This window comes from Rhincodon typus, chromosome 14, assembly GCF_021869965.1.
Source record: "Rhincodon typus isolate 14 chromosome 14, sRhiTyp1.1, whole genome shotgun sequence".
Taxonomy (NCBI): Eukaryota; Metazoa; Chordata; class Chondrichthyes; order Orectolobiformes; family Rhincodontidae; genus Rhincodon; species Rhincodon typus.
In genome coordinates, this window is record NC_063345.1 from 30768020 (window position 1) to 30782810 (window position 14791).

General features: G+C 40.0%; 1 protein-coding gene across 3 annotated transcripts in view; it reads left to right on the forward strand.

The window, feature by feature from the left end:
- Positions 1-14791, forward strand: part of LOC109938224 (uncharacterized protein C8orf48 homolog) — a 91224-nt gene that overhangs the window by 9044 nt on the left and 67389 nt on the right. For 2 of the 3 annotated variants that reach the window (XM_048605214.1, XM_048605215.1), the window contains exon 2: positions 1414-1705. In XM_048605214.1, the coding sequence (XP_048461171.1) occupies positions 1432-1705 (274 nt within the window). In that variant the 5' untranslated portion in view covers positions 1414-1431. Of the gene's footprint in view, positions 1-554; positions 623-1413; positions 1706-14791 lie in introns of those variants that run through there. The other variant, XM_048605216.1, reaches the window with a different exon arrangement.

Here is a 14791-nt window from a genome sequence, read left to right on the forward strand (position 1 = left end):
AAGGGTCTAGGCCCGAAACGTCAGCCTCTCTGCTCCTATGATGCTGCTTGGCCTGCTGTGTTCATCCAGCCCTGCACCTTGTTGTCTTGGATTCTCCAGCATCTGCAGTTCCTACTATCTCTGAAGAACTGCATTGTGGGTTTGGAAACAGCAAGGCAGGATGGGGGTTTGGTCACGACACAGACTTGCCAAAGTCTGAAAAGTGATTTTTAAACAATGCTGAAGCTCTGGTGGAATTGAGGTAACATTGTTTGTGTGACCATAAAAAATGATTCCTTCATTCCAGAAGTTGAGATTGACAACGTTCTTTGAGATAAGAATCCAAACAATTGTCTTTGTTGATTCAGATATAGCCCTGGAATTGAGACCCAGACAGTACAACTTCGAACAGACTGTAATATAACTAAAAATTAATTAAACAGGCCAGAGACAAATATTACATTATATGGTGCACTGTCATATTACGAAAATGGTATAAAGAAAGACTTTGAAAATGACTCACCACTACAGCGGGTAGAACAGTTTGATAAGTTGCTCCAAAGATGTGTTGGGAGATCTGTCAACAGATTCATCATCTGAATGAGACCCTTGCTTGCGGGACTTCTAAGTAACCAGTATCATTGTAAGTATGTGCTGTTCCTTAGAATTTAATAAAGGCGTATCACATTTAGTATGATTGATATCCTGACCAGTACCTTTAGACCAAATAAGTAGTCCTAATATAATTCAGTTCTGTGAGAATCAGGAACTTTATTGTTGCCTTGTCGAAGTGATCAATCTTTGTGGATGGGCTCAGGTAGTGAGTGTTAGCAGATGGTTTAACCACAAGAAGATGTGACAGCTGAATCTGATCTTGTCCTTCCTTGACAGTAATGCTTTTTCCAACAGGAGTCACTTGGGAAGGTAGACTCAGACTGATTTTCCCCTTTTTCTTTGAAGGCTAGGGAAGGAAGGAAAGTAAGTAACATCGCATCTGAGATCAGCTCACTCAGCATATGTTACTGATTGGGACTGTCTAGCTATTTTCTAATCAACCTGTTCAGTAATGTTATTGCTCACCTCTGGAGCAGATAGGAATAGAAGCCAAGCCTCTTGCCTGAGAGGTAGGGACACTACAACTGCAACACAAGAACCCTCTTGGACCAGTCTGTCTTTTTTTATTAGTCCATTTTTCTAATCAACCTGTTCAGTGATGTTCTTACTCACCTCTGGAGCAGGTGGGATTTGAACCTGGGTCTCATGGTCCAGGGGTAAGGACACTAAATTGTGCTACAACAACCCTTCTTGGACCTGCCTGCAACTGTATGCATTAATGCTGACAGCTGCACAAGATTTTATTTCTAACAAGCAGGCCATTAGGGAAGCTGCTTTATGGTCACTTTTATAAGTCAGTTTTATCTGTTTGTTTTTCAGTTGCTTCTCCTGTTACCCATGGCAAACATAGCAGAAAATGGTGAAAGGCAGTTTGTGATCAGCTCTGCTGAAGATGACTCCTGTGTATCTTGTCACAGCTGCAGTAGCAGTATGGTGAAATATACTGACGAATTCTTTACATCCTATACTGATGGAAATGAGACTGGTCAATCGTACAGTCAATCATTTGAGTCTTATCCTTTTGATGAGGAATTTGAAACAACAACAGAATCAGAAGTGACTACAATCAAATCTGAAATGGAATCTCTGTCGCCTCCAAATATCAAACAAGGTAAGATCAAATAATGGATTGTTTCTTAAAATAAGTTTCTGGGCTACCTAATTTGGTGACTGGATGCTTTTTCTTTCTGATTTTATCCCCATTTCTTGACCAGCGAGTCATGCAGAGGTAAAAAAGAAAGGTAAGAACAGGAGTGAACCTTTCAACTCTGAGCCTGTCCCACGGTTCCCTAAGATCATGACTGACCAGTAAATAAATTCTTTTCTCGTGTTTGTCCCATGTCTCTTATGTTTACTTAATAAAAATCTCGGTTTTATATTTATCTATTTATATTAAATTATATTTATAACAAATTTTATATTTACATTAAATTGATCTAATGTTTGTAGAAAAGAATTCCAATTTTTTCCCTCCTTTGTATGAAGAAATGTTGCCTAATTTCACTTCTGAAAGATCTGGCTCCAGTTTTTAGTGTTATGCATGAAGTTGAAGGAATGTACAGTCACCCCCTAGTCCCACAACTTCACTAGTCGCAACATAAATTTAAATGTTTTACCATTTACTGGTAAATAGTTTGTCTCTGTTTGGTTTTGATTAAAGAGATCTATCAACCGGATTTCTTTAATAAACAACAAAATTGACATTTTTATAAACTGAGTATTCACTAAAAATGCAAAGTGGATCAACACAGTTTCAAGTAGGAAAGTATGAATACTTTCCAGTGACTCAAAACGTTGACTGTGGTTTCAGCCCATAGATGCTGCCTGACTTGCTCAGTTCATCCAGCAATTTCTGGTTTTCTTTCAGACCTCCAGCATCAGTTCTTTGTTTTATTTTTATTATATAAATAGTCACCCTTCTAAATAATCCCTGAGCAAACACATACGCAATAATTAAAATAAAAAATAGAACTTTTTCTGCAGAGATCAATTTTGAAAAGAATACTTTGGCCAAATAATGGTTAGTTCTTGAAGAAAAAAAGAACAAGGTATGAAATGTTCAAGGTGTCTTTTAGTCCATGTCCTGACATTATTGAACACAGGCAATTGTCGCTGGAACCTTTGCAAATGAGTTTGCTCAGGGATCACCAAGTATAACTGTTTTGGAGGCTCTTCAGGAAAGCAGCTAGATCAGTGTTTGAGTTATCACACTGTACCATTGGCAAATGTGAATATGTGTCTTTCTATCCCATCATCTATCTCATTAATAAATACAGTGAATAATTTGAGTACCTCTGGTCACAGTCTGTCAATTACATTACCTGCCGATTATCCTAACTTTGTACCTCCTACTTCTTAGCCAATTTCCTAACAACGTTAATAATTTATTTTCAGTCCCTTAAGCTTCAACTTAAGCCAATGGTGTCTTATCAGAGACTTCAACGTCAACTGCTCCTCCTGGTACTGTTATGGAATCAGACAAGTAAATTGACCACGACCAATGTTTCAGCCAATCCACCATTCACAAGGCAAGAGTCAGAAGTGTGATGGACCCCATGTGCCTGCATGATTGTAGCTGTAACAACACTCAACAAACCTGATACCAGCCAAGCCAAAGAGGCCTGCTATATTGGCACTGAATCCACAAACATTATCTCCCTTCATCACTGACACACAGCGATAGCAATGTATAACATCAGAAGAAGCTTGGCAGAAATTCACCCAGATTTCTTTGACAGAACTTTTCATTCGCATGACTGCTTGAATAACAAGGGCAACGTAGCACATGACGACATCATCTGAAAGTTCCTTTCCAAACCACTCATTGGAAATCCTTTCCTTCACTGTTGCTAGGTCAAAATCCTGGAATTCCTTCCCTAAAAACTGTGGATGTACCTACGCCAAATGGACTTTTGTGGTTCAGGAAGGTATCTCATACAAACCTTCTCAAGGTATACCTGATACATAGGTATCAGATCATTAAATTTGCCACAGATTTGTGACTAGGGTTTTTGAAACACATTGGGCTCAATGCCAGCTACATTCAGTTCAGCCCAGTTTTACAGAGGGAGAGTCAAAGAGTCAGGTTACTAACTTGAATAAGCAAGCAGCCTAATGCCTACGTCAGCATGAACTGTAAGGTCAGTCATTTTGTCAGCATCAATATGGTGGCAGTCTACTTTGCAGTTATTGATGTACATGATCTTAACTGCACAACGTATTGGAAGATTAGCAAGCCTGTAGATGTCTGAAAAGCAGATGTTATATGGGCAAATTTCTAGGTCCAAGTGTTTAATTCAAATACTAATGTATCTTACTCTAGTGAGCACAAACTGTCTTAAGACATGGAAAAAGGATATTTCTTTGTCTGAGATTTCTCTACTGAATTAAACATGATGATATCCAGAATATTTACATGCTAATATGTTCCGGGTGTCCTTCACCTTGTCTTCACTCATGAACCTTTTTGAGTTCAAGCTTTCAGACTTATAATAAAATCTGTTATTCGCTGTCACCCCAAAATGTGTCTATTTCACCATCAAATTATCAATCATTGCAATAGCCGGTTGACCTTACCTTGAACTCCTTCCCTGCAGACTGTGATAAAATTTAACCATTTGAGCAGCCTTAATATAATATCCACAAAGCTGTAGGTGGAATTTTAAAGGAGCCTGAATAACATGGACTACGGTGAAATTTGTGACAGAGTCAGGTGAGAAATTTGGCTAGGCCTATCTTGACATCAGGAGCAACTCTCTGCACCTCTTGTGCATCTGCCAAGTGGCAAAGTGAGTTTCTGACTAGGTAATAGAAGGAGACACCCTATCTCTGCATTACACCTTCGACCAGAGCCTCCAGGTCTCTGTCAGAGAGTTGTGGCACCATCTTTCTCTTCTCTGAAATCTGTAGACAAATGTCCATCACTGAGCAGGGCAGCTTTTGAAGACCAGTGATGATTTGGGTGTAAATTGGCTCTTTAAACATGGCACAGGCGATGCTGGTCTTTTGGTAGATAACCACTGAGTTGTTCCTGGAATGGCATGTGAGAAGACTCAGTAGATTCGGATGAGAGAGACATCATGGGGTGAGGTAGGTCATTTAGTGAGTCAAGTTTGGTATGATATGGTACAAATTCTTCCTAAACCTTGAGGAGGATGACCCTCGATGGATGAGAAACCTTTGTATAAGGTTAGGTTGATGAAGCAGGGATTGTTATTTTTGGAGCAAATGAGGTTGAGGGCAATTTGATAGGGGTGTTCAAGATTAGTATGCATTTAGGTAAGATGGACAAAAATGCTGAAACAAAAATAATTGGGGAACACAGATTTTAGGCTCTGGCAAAAGGTGTAAGGGAATGTTAGGAAGAATGTTTTTCGGACAGCCAGTGATGATGACCTGGAATTTGTTGTTTTTGAAAGTTGAGGTGTGATGGTAATAGACTTCAAATTGGATGGGTGTTTGTGCAAACTAAATTTGTACTGCTGAGGGGATGGAGTAGGAAAACGGAGCTGGTTGGTTGCTGCACAGAGAACTGGCATCGACACAAAGGGTTAAATCGCATTCCGTGCTATGAAGACTATGACTTTATGAAAAAGCAACAGTACATTTCAGTGGGACCATGTAATTATTAAGCTACTTTTAATGAGATGGACAATCCCAGAATAACGTTTTGTCTAGTTTTCTTTTGCTGGGTAACTGTTTGTTATTTTGCAATTAGCAAACTAAATCAAATTTACTTATGATTTGCTTGGTTTGCATGTTGTGATAATTGTGCACAATTAAACAGAGAGCCAGCAGAATTCAGGAGGGATTATATTGAGGTTGAAGGAGTGCACTGTTTCTCTCTCACAACTTCATTGGTCACAACATAAATTTAAATGCTTTACTGAGTTATCAGTATAACCAGTTATATACTCTGGCCTAGAAATTTCAATCACAGCCAGAAACTTTTTTTCCTGATCCTGGATCAGACAAAGAAAGTAAACAGGTACATTTAGATTACTTCTTCTCTAGAGATCCCTGCACAGGAGCCTCCTGTTACCAAATACAAGAGACCTGTCCAGGAATTCTCACAGCCAGCAGGGAAGAGGATCATTATTGAAGCCACATCCCTTTCCACAGCAGTAAGTATGCATTGGTCTGTGATAGGCTCATAAAGCCCCACAGAAGGGGCCCTATATACATTAATCCCATTTTCCACACTTGGGCCATAGCCTTGAATGTTATGTCATTTCAAGTGCTCATCTAAGTATTTTTTTTGAAGGTTGTGAGCTATTCTGCCACTACCCTCTGGGTGCAAAAAAAAAGTTTTCCTTAAATTCTCTGAAAACCTCCTGCCTTTCACGTTTAAAATTATACCTCCTCATTATTGACCCTTCGACTAAGGGGTACAGCTGCTGTCTATCTGCTCTGCCCATGCCCCTCATAATTTTACACACCTCAATCAGGCCCCCTCTTAACCTTCACTACTCTGAAGAAAGTAACCCAAGTCTATCCAGCCTCTCTCACAGTTAAAATGCTCCATTATTACTAACATCCTGGTGAATGTCCTCTGCACCCACTCCAGTCAAATCACATCCTTCCTGTAGCATGGCAACCTGAACTCCACACAGTACTCCAGCTTTGGCCTAACCATTGTTTTGTATAGCGGCTCAACCAGCTACTTTGACAGTTCCTACGAAAGAGCAAGTTTGTAAGGTAGGAGTGGGTATAGAATGTCAGGTGTCTGGGCTTAAGACACAGAATTTATAAGCAGAAGGTAGCAACTATAAAACTGGCTACCTCTTGTTGAATCTTTAATCAGTTAAGCAGGAGACTACTGAGTAAAATGTGAAATCCAGATTTCTTTCAAGACATTGTCCTGAGATAATTAAAGGTTTTATCAATGTACATAAAAGGTGACATCTCAGGTCAGTCAATGCATTTTAGCTGTGAGGTTTTGCTTAGAATCTGTCTATGTTTTAAACTGAAGTCAGTTTTCTGCAAATACACAAACATCTTGGGTAAATAATTCATGTGTATGTGCGTGCGTGCGTGCGTGTGTGTGAGAGAGAGAGAGAGAGAAAGAGATGTCACCTCTTGTGTTGGGTCTGGCAAGTGGAAGGACAGTGTTAGGCCAAAAGGGGTGTGCTGTCAAATCTGGTGGGCTGGTCTTGGCCGGGTCATGGCAGAAGGTGTTGGCTATGGCTGTTTCTAATTATCCACTGGGGAGCTGTGTGTGATCTCTCAATCCTGTATTTACACATATATCAAGGCAGTTACAGAAACAATTTGTGTCCAATCATCCGCTTCATCTATGCTCCCACCATGATGAAGTCCAGGAAGTAGGCTTTGGCAACATAGCAGGCTTCCCTTAGGTGCAGTATTTACATTATAGATTATACACATGCTACGTTGAGAGCACTGTATCACAATGTGCTGACTTTATCAATACAGAAGGCTTCCAATCCATCAATGTACAAGCGCCCCGTGATCATCAATGCCAGAAGTCTGTGCTAGTTACCTAGGAGCTGCCATGACCCTGCTTCATCTCAAGGGGTGGATGCATGACAAGAATGGTCACGGAGGGCGAGGATCACCTTCTGAAACCATACCAAATGAGACCATCATGCATCTCCCTGATGGAGGCTGATTGTAAATTCTTACACTAGCACCACCCTGGAGCAGACAATAGGCCTGCTGAAGATGGAAGCTCTGATGCTTGCAACAGTCTGTGTGTACATATGAGCCACGTAATCCTTGCATGCTGTGCTCTGCACAACTGGAGCAGATAAAGAGGGGATGTGAAAATCTGGGAGAGCAAGAAGTCTTCCAAGGAGGAAGATGAGGTTGAGTAGGAGGAACATGACTTTCAGCACGATGGAGCACTGCTGTATCGGGTGCAACAAGTCAGACCGGATTTAATTGTCACCTGCTTCCAATAAATGTGACTTGCTGAAGTGATGATTCATTGACTGTAGATTTGTTGTGTTCGAAAGGCAAACAGCACCTCTTTATTCTCAGATGCAAATGCAGATATTTCTTTTAAAAACTGGAACAGAAATTGCTGGAGAAACTGAGCAGCTCTGGCAGCAGCTGTGAAGAGAAAGCAGAGTCAGCATATTGAGTCCAGTGACCTTTCTTCAGAACTGAAGACGTGTTCTGAGGAAAGGTCACTCGACTTGTTAACTAGCATTCTTTTCTCAGATGTTGCCAGACCTGAGTTTCTCCAGCAATTTCTTGATTTTGTTTGAGTCTCGGTATCCCCAATTCTTTGTTGTATTACAGCCCTTTTTGGTTTACTTTTTCTTAACTTTTTATTAACCAATAGCAACAGTTAACATATTCAACTGTTTGAAGGTTTTCCAATGTATGTTGTTCCCACCTTGTGCAATGACAGGATGTTGTTATACACTGAGTGTCAAAGAACACTCCTTCAGACAGGGCTCCAATGTGGTATGGCACTAAGGGCTGGTTGCTTTTGTAGCTTATTCATGTAGCTGTGGTTACAATGGCAGTCGATTAGTCAGTGATGATGTAAAGTAGCAATACTCTTATGGATGTGAGATTCTAATTCCATGGAAGTGTCTTGTAATTGCCCTCGGAAGGTTTTGTTTGTTGTTTCCCTCTTACCATGTGTACTGTGAGGTCTGTAAGTGACTGGCAGTGATTGATCTGGCACTGGAGATCCCTCAAAGTCCCAGCAGTGACAAATACATCAGTGGCGCAGTTAAGTGTAATATAGTGTGATAGCTGCAACATAGAGGCCTGGTGCTTACCAATAATGAAGTGAAATTGTATGAGATAATATACGAGAGTTCATAGAGAGAAAGCTTCCATGAAACTCTCTGAAATTGTATACTTAGCGGAATTTTGGTAGAGTTCAGCCTGAAGTTACTGAGGAGTTAGTGTAAATATTAAATCCTTCAACATTTTCCTGCATAACCGTTAAGTTTAAATGAAGCAGAACCCTTTGAACCCTGTGACTTTAAGGGGCAATTTCAGAGGGTTCCAGATGTAGTTCTGAAGAAGAGTTATATTGGACTCAAAACACTAACTGTCATTTCTTTCTCCACAGATACTGCCTGACCTGCTGAGTTTTTCCAGCACTTTCTGCTTTAAGCACCAATTCTTAGTGATTATTTGATGCAGTCTTTCATGATACTGCATCCAGTGCAGCTATAGGCTGAGTAATTCTTTGTTATAGAGTCATACAGCATAGAAACAGGCCCTTCAGCCAACCATGTCCCTGCCAATCAATAGACACCAAAGTACACTAAGCCCATTTACCTCCACTTGATCCATAGCCTACTATGCCCTTGCTCACCCAGATGCTTCTTGAATGTTGTGAGGGTACCTACCTTCACCAGCCTTTCAGGCAGCTCATTCCATATTTCTGGAAATTTTAACAAATCTCCTCTAGACTATTTACTCCTCACCTTAAACTTCTGCCATCACGTCTTAGACGGTTTGCCATGTGGAAACGATTCTCATGATCTACCATGTCTATGCCTCTCATAATGTTGCATACCTCAATCAGATTCCCCCTCAGCCTCCTCTGCTCCAGCAAACCCAGCCTACCCAATCTCTCCTCAAAACTAAGACTTTCATCCCAGGCAACATCCTGGTAAATCTCCTCTGCACCTTCTCCAGTGCAATCATGTTCCTTTGATAGTGTGGCCTAACCAATGTTTATAAAGTTGTAACAACTGTTCCTTGCCCTTATATTTTATGCCTTGGATAGTGAAGGCAAGCATCCCATATGCCTTCTTCATCACCCTGTCACCTTCAGTGATCCATGGACTTGTACACCAAGGTTCCTTTATTCCTCAGTACTCCCTAGGGACCCACCTTTCCTTGTGGATATCCTTCCCTAATTATACCTCCCAAAATGCAATACTCCCACTTAACAGGAGTAAATTCCAGCTGCCCATTACCTTGCCCAGTTTACTAGCTAATCAATATCGGACTGTAGCCTGAGACTACCCTCCTCACTATCAACAACATCCCAATTTTCGTGTCATTTGCAAACTTACTAATTATAACTTCAGCATTCATATCTAAGTCATTGTGTGTCCATAACAAACATGAACCTCTTCTCAGCTTACTTTATCTGAACTTTCCTGCATATTCTTCCATTCCCTTCACCCTCAATTTTATCTAGCTTCACCTTAGGAATACAGGATCAAGAGCAGTTCATTTAGCTCCTAGAGCCTGCTTTGCCACTCAAAGAGATCATGACTGATCTGCAATTTCTTCATGTTCTGCCTTCGCCCCACATCCCTTAATAAGAAAAAGAAATCTACATATCTCAATTTCAAAGTTAAAATCTTATCTAGAATTCAATGCCATTTGCAAATGAGAATTTCAAGCATATACTCCCCTTTGCATGAATAAGTGTTTTCTCATTCCACTGATGAAAGGTTTGGCATTAATTTTCAGGCTGTGCTCCTAATCCTACTCTTCTCAACCAATAAAATAACTTTCCACCCGTTTCTTCTTAATATTTTGAATACTTCATTAAATCTAAATCCCAGGTAATGTACCCTAATTTGTTTATTCTCTCCTCGTAACTGAACTCTTGGAATCCATAAATATTTCTGGTAAATGCTGCACTCCTTCCAACACCAATATATCTTTCCTAAAGAGGATTGCCCAGAAGTGCTCACAGTACTCTAACTGTGGATTAAGCTGTGCTGTATATAACTGACTTCTTTCCCTTGTGTTCTGGTGTATAAAGGCAAGCATATCATTAGACATTTAAGTTTTTGTACATGTTAATGGCATTTTTATGATCTTTGTACGTACATACTGACTCTTTTATGACCTTCACTGTTCCTGGTATTTCCGTTCACCTGTTCTATCCATTTTAGTTCCAAAGTGGATGATTTAAAATTTTCCCACATTAAAACGTACTCTCCACAATTTTGCATATTCACTTAAGCTATCAATAACTGTAATATTATGCTTCTATCTACACTGTTTACCATGCATCTATCTTTGTGTCATTAGTAAATGTGGCTTTCACCCCATCACCTGACTCGCTAATAAATATGGTGAATAGTTGAGGCCATAAGATACGTCCTTATGGGTTACCACTATCCACATCCTGCCATTTAAAGTACCTGCCCTTTATCCGTACTTTTTGTCTCCTACTTCTTATCCAATTCCCTAACCAGGTCAATGATTTTCCTTCAGTTCCACGTGTTTCATCTTCTACAGCATAGACTTTTATGAGAGATTTTATCACCTTCTTCTGGAAGTCCATATAAATAACTTCCATAGAAATTTCCCTAGCCTATTGCTTTAGTGACTTGTTCAAAAAATTCAATCAGATTCACCAGTGATGGCCTTCCCTTTACAGATTTTAAAAAGTAATATCATCATGTTGGATAAGGCTGAAGATAACAGGAACTGATAAGAGGCCTAACAATGGGCTGCTTTGTGAATGGAATTACGCTGAGTCAGATAGATCTGCTAAGAGTTAAAACTGCAGGAAATCAGGAACTGCTGGCTGTATCAGATAAGACATACATTTGGACAAAACATTCGAGATTGCTCATGTGCATGGATAAGTCCAAATAAGATATGCATTTGGACAAAGCATTCAGAATTGGTCACGTACATGCATAATTTGAAATAAGGCACACATTTGGCACAGAGATTTGTGTATGACGATCCGGAAGAAATCCCTTCATTCAACAACACTTCGCATTGTGTAAGAAGTACCCCATGTCAGGAGGCATGGTGAAGGCATCGAACAGAGTTTCAGCCTGGCCAGCTGCGAACTCTCCTGGATAATAACGTTTGGTTTTAGTTACAGAAACCAGGGTAGTGAAAAGACAGTGATTGAGATATCTCTACTAGTTAAAAGTGTGTGTTATTCATTTAAGTACTTAATAAATGAATTGTGGTTTTATAGAGCTCTAAGGGTCTCCACTGTATCTTTGTCTATGGATGTATTGTTGTCTCTCAGAGATGGGCAACAATCAATATTATTGAAATTAAAATTCTGACCAAACAAGAATGTATTGTATATTTTAAATATTTTCTCTGCCTTTTCTCCCTTTTTTATTCATCTCCTCCTGTTAAACCGGAGTCATTGAGGGAGTTTAATGTTGTTCAGAAGATGAAAAAGCACAGATAATTGGAAATTTTGAACAACTTTAATTTTATTCTGAATTTTAATTTCTTGTAAAAATATTAAAATTAATGTTTTTCCCTTTCTGACTTACTCTGAACAGCTGGAAGGTTTCAATTTGTTCAGTCACCCTATTCTTAATTATAGATTTTGACAATTTTCTGACTGTAGGTGTTAGGCCAACCTGTCACCTTTCTTAAATAATAGAGGTGAATAGATGACTTTTCAATCTAAAGGGATGAGAGAACTTTGGAAGACCGTAATTAGACCATCTACAATATTCTTACCTTCTTCTTTTAAAAATCCAAGATGGAAATGCTCTGCCAATGTTTTATCACTTTCTGATGATTCTCGTCACTTGCTTGCAATTAATTTCCCTACTCCTGTTACCTCATGTACACTAGTTTGGTTGAGATACTGTCCCTAATTCAGTAATAATTTCCTTTGGATGTGTATTGTGCATCTGTTAATACTCATCCACAGAAATTAATCAGCCTGTCCACCATTTCTTTATTTTTGTTGATAACGCAGTTATCAGTTTTCAAGGAGACCATGTTTCTTCTGAGTGCCCTCGTTTTCCACATAAAATTGTGAACATTTTTTCTGCTGATTTTGATACGTGTTGTATGTTTCTTTACATATCCACATTTTTGTAGATATTATGACCACTCTGTCACCCCTCACTGTTCTTTGCATCTTTCCCATTTGCCATGATCCTTGCTTTATTTTCTGCGCCTTTTCGAGAGTTCAATATTGACTCTTACCTCTTGTCCATGGCTGTATTTTTTGACAAGTAAAAATGTATCCTTTAAGAGTACCTTTTGAACAACTGCACTGCTTAGAGTCATAAATGGCACAAAGGGAGATGGTTGTTGGTTATGGAAACTAATAAATGCAGCCCAAGCACATCACTGCCAGCATTACTCAGGCTAGTGTACGAGGTTTAGTCATCTGCCACTGCTTCATCAATTACCTTCCATCATCATAAGGTCCTGTTCATCATCTAAAATGTATAAGTCAGGAATGTAATGGAGTATCCTTCACTTACCTAGAAAAGTGCAGCTCCAAGAACAAGGAGCACAGCACCACCCAAGACAAAGCAGCTGCTTGAATGGGAACCCATACACTTGCTTTAACATTCATTCCCTGCATAAGTGGTACTACCTCCACCAGTTGGTCCACACAGAATCTGAGTGCTCGGCTGGGGACACCGTCCGGGCCCATCGCTTTCTTTGGGTTGACTCCCAGGCAGACTGATCTGACGTCTGCAGCAGTGATGTAGGGAGCAGGTGTGCCCAGGGCTTTCGGGACAGGCTGTGCTGCTGGCATTCTGCTCAAACCATCCATGGGAAGGCAGCCAACATCATTAATATCCCATTGCACCCCAGTAACGACCTTCTATAACCTCTTCTGTCGGCAGAAGCCTGAACACACGCACGAGCAAGTTCAGAAAAAGCTTCTTCCCGGCTGTTATTAGACTGATGAATGGACCTCGTAGCCTCAAATAATGATTGATTCTGCTAACGTGATCTCATCTAGTGTATGCCTTGTGCAGTGTAACTTGTACCTCTATCTAAGTCATTTTGATCTGTAGCTCCTTGCTTACTATGATCTGTCTGTACTGCTCGTAAACAAAGCTTTTCACTGTATTTGTGACGGTACTCATGACAATAAATCAATCAATCAATCAAATAGAACAGCAGCAGAGGGTACTGACTAACATTGCAAATAGAGGCAAATAGTTATGATTTGGTGGTGATTACTGAGACATGGTTGCAGGGAGACCAGGTTTGGGAATTGAATATCCAAGAGCATTCAGTTTTTTGTAAAGATAGTCAGGAAGGACAAGGAAATAGTAGAGCTTTGATGGTAGAGGAAGAGATTAGTGCTACAGTGAGAAATGATATGGGCATTGGAGATCAAGACATAAAATCAGTCTGGGTAGAAATAAGAAATAGCAAGGGAAAGAAGTATGTGGTAGGAATAACGTTTTGGTCCCAAACACACATTATAGGTCAAGAAATACTGGAGCATGTAAGAAAGGTCCAACAATAGTCATGGGTGATTTTGATATGTGTATATACTGGATTAATCAAAAATGTAGCTTTGAAGGAGAGTTCATTGAATGTATTAGAGACTGTTTCTTAGTGCAACAGTTTGGGGAACCAAACAGGGAGCAGGCTATTCTGGACTTAGTATTGTGTAATGAGGTGAGATTAATGAATGATCCCATTGTGAAGGATCTTATCAGGGAAGAGTGATCTTGGCACGCTCAAATTCCAAATTTAGTTTGAGGATGAGAAACTGGAGCCGTGTACTGGAATTCTAGAGTTAAACAAGGTAATAACATCAGTATGAGGACAGATTTGGCCCTAGTGGACTTGGCAGGAAGACTAAAAGGTAGCACAGTTGATGAGCAGTGGCACCTGTTTAAGGAGATATTCAAATCCTCCGAATTAAAATATATTCCAGAGAGGAAAAAAGATTGTAAGGGGGGTAGAAATCATCCATGGCTAAGCAAGGAAGTTAAAAATAACATAAAGACAAAAACTAAGACATACCATTTTGCAAGGGCCAGTGGAAGGCTAAAATATTGGGAAACTTTCAAAGATCAACAAAGAGTTTTTTTAAAAAAAAGTAATAAAAAGAGCAAAGGTACGGAGGTAGCATTGTGGCTCAGTGGTTAGCACAGCTGCCCCATTGCATCAATGACCTGCATTCGATTCCAGCCTTGGGCAACTATCTGTGTGAAGTTTTGCATGCTCCTCCCATGTTTGCGTGGGTTTCTGCCAGTGCTCCGGTTTCCTTCCACAGTCCGAAGCTATGCAGATTTAAGTTGATTGGCCATGCTAAATTGCCCCGTAAGGTTCAGGGATGTGCAGGCTAGGTGGATTAGCCATGGAAAACGTGGAGTTATGATAGGGTGTGGGCTGTGTCTGGATGAGATGCTCTTTGGAGGGATGGGGCTAACTTGATGGGTCAAATGGCCTCTATCTGTACTGTTGGGATTCTATTCTATGGAATATGAAGGAAAACTAGCACAGGTGGCAAAAGCTTCTACAAGTATATAAAAGGGAA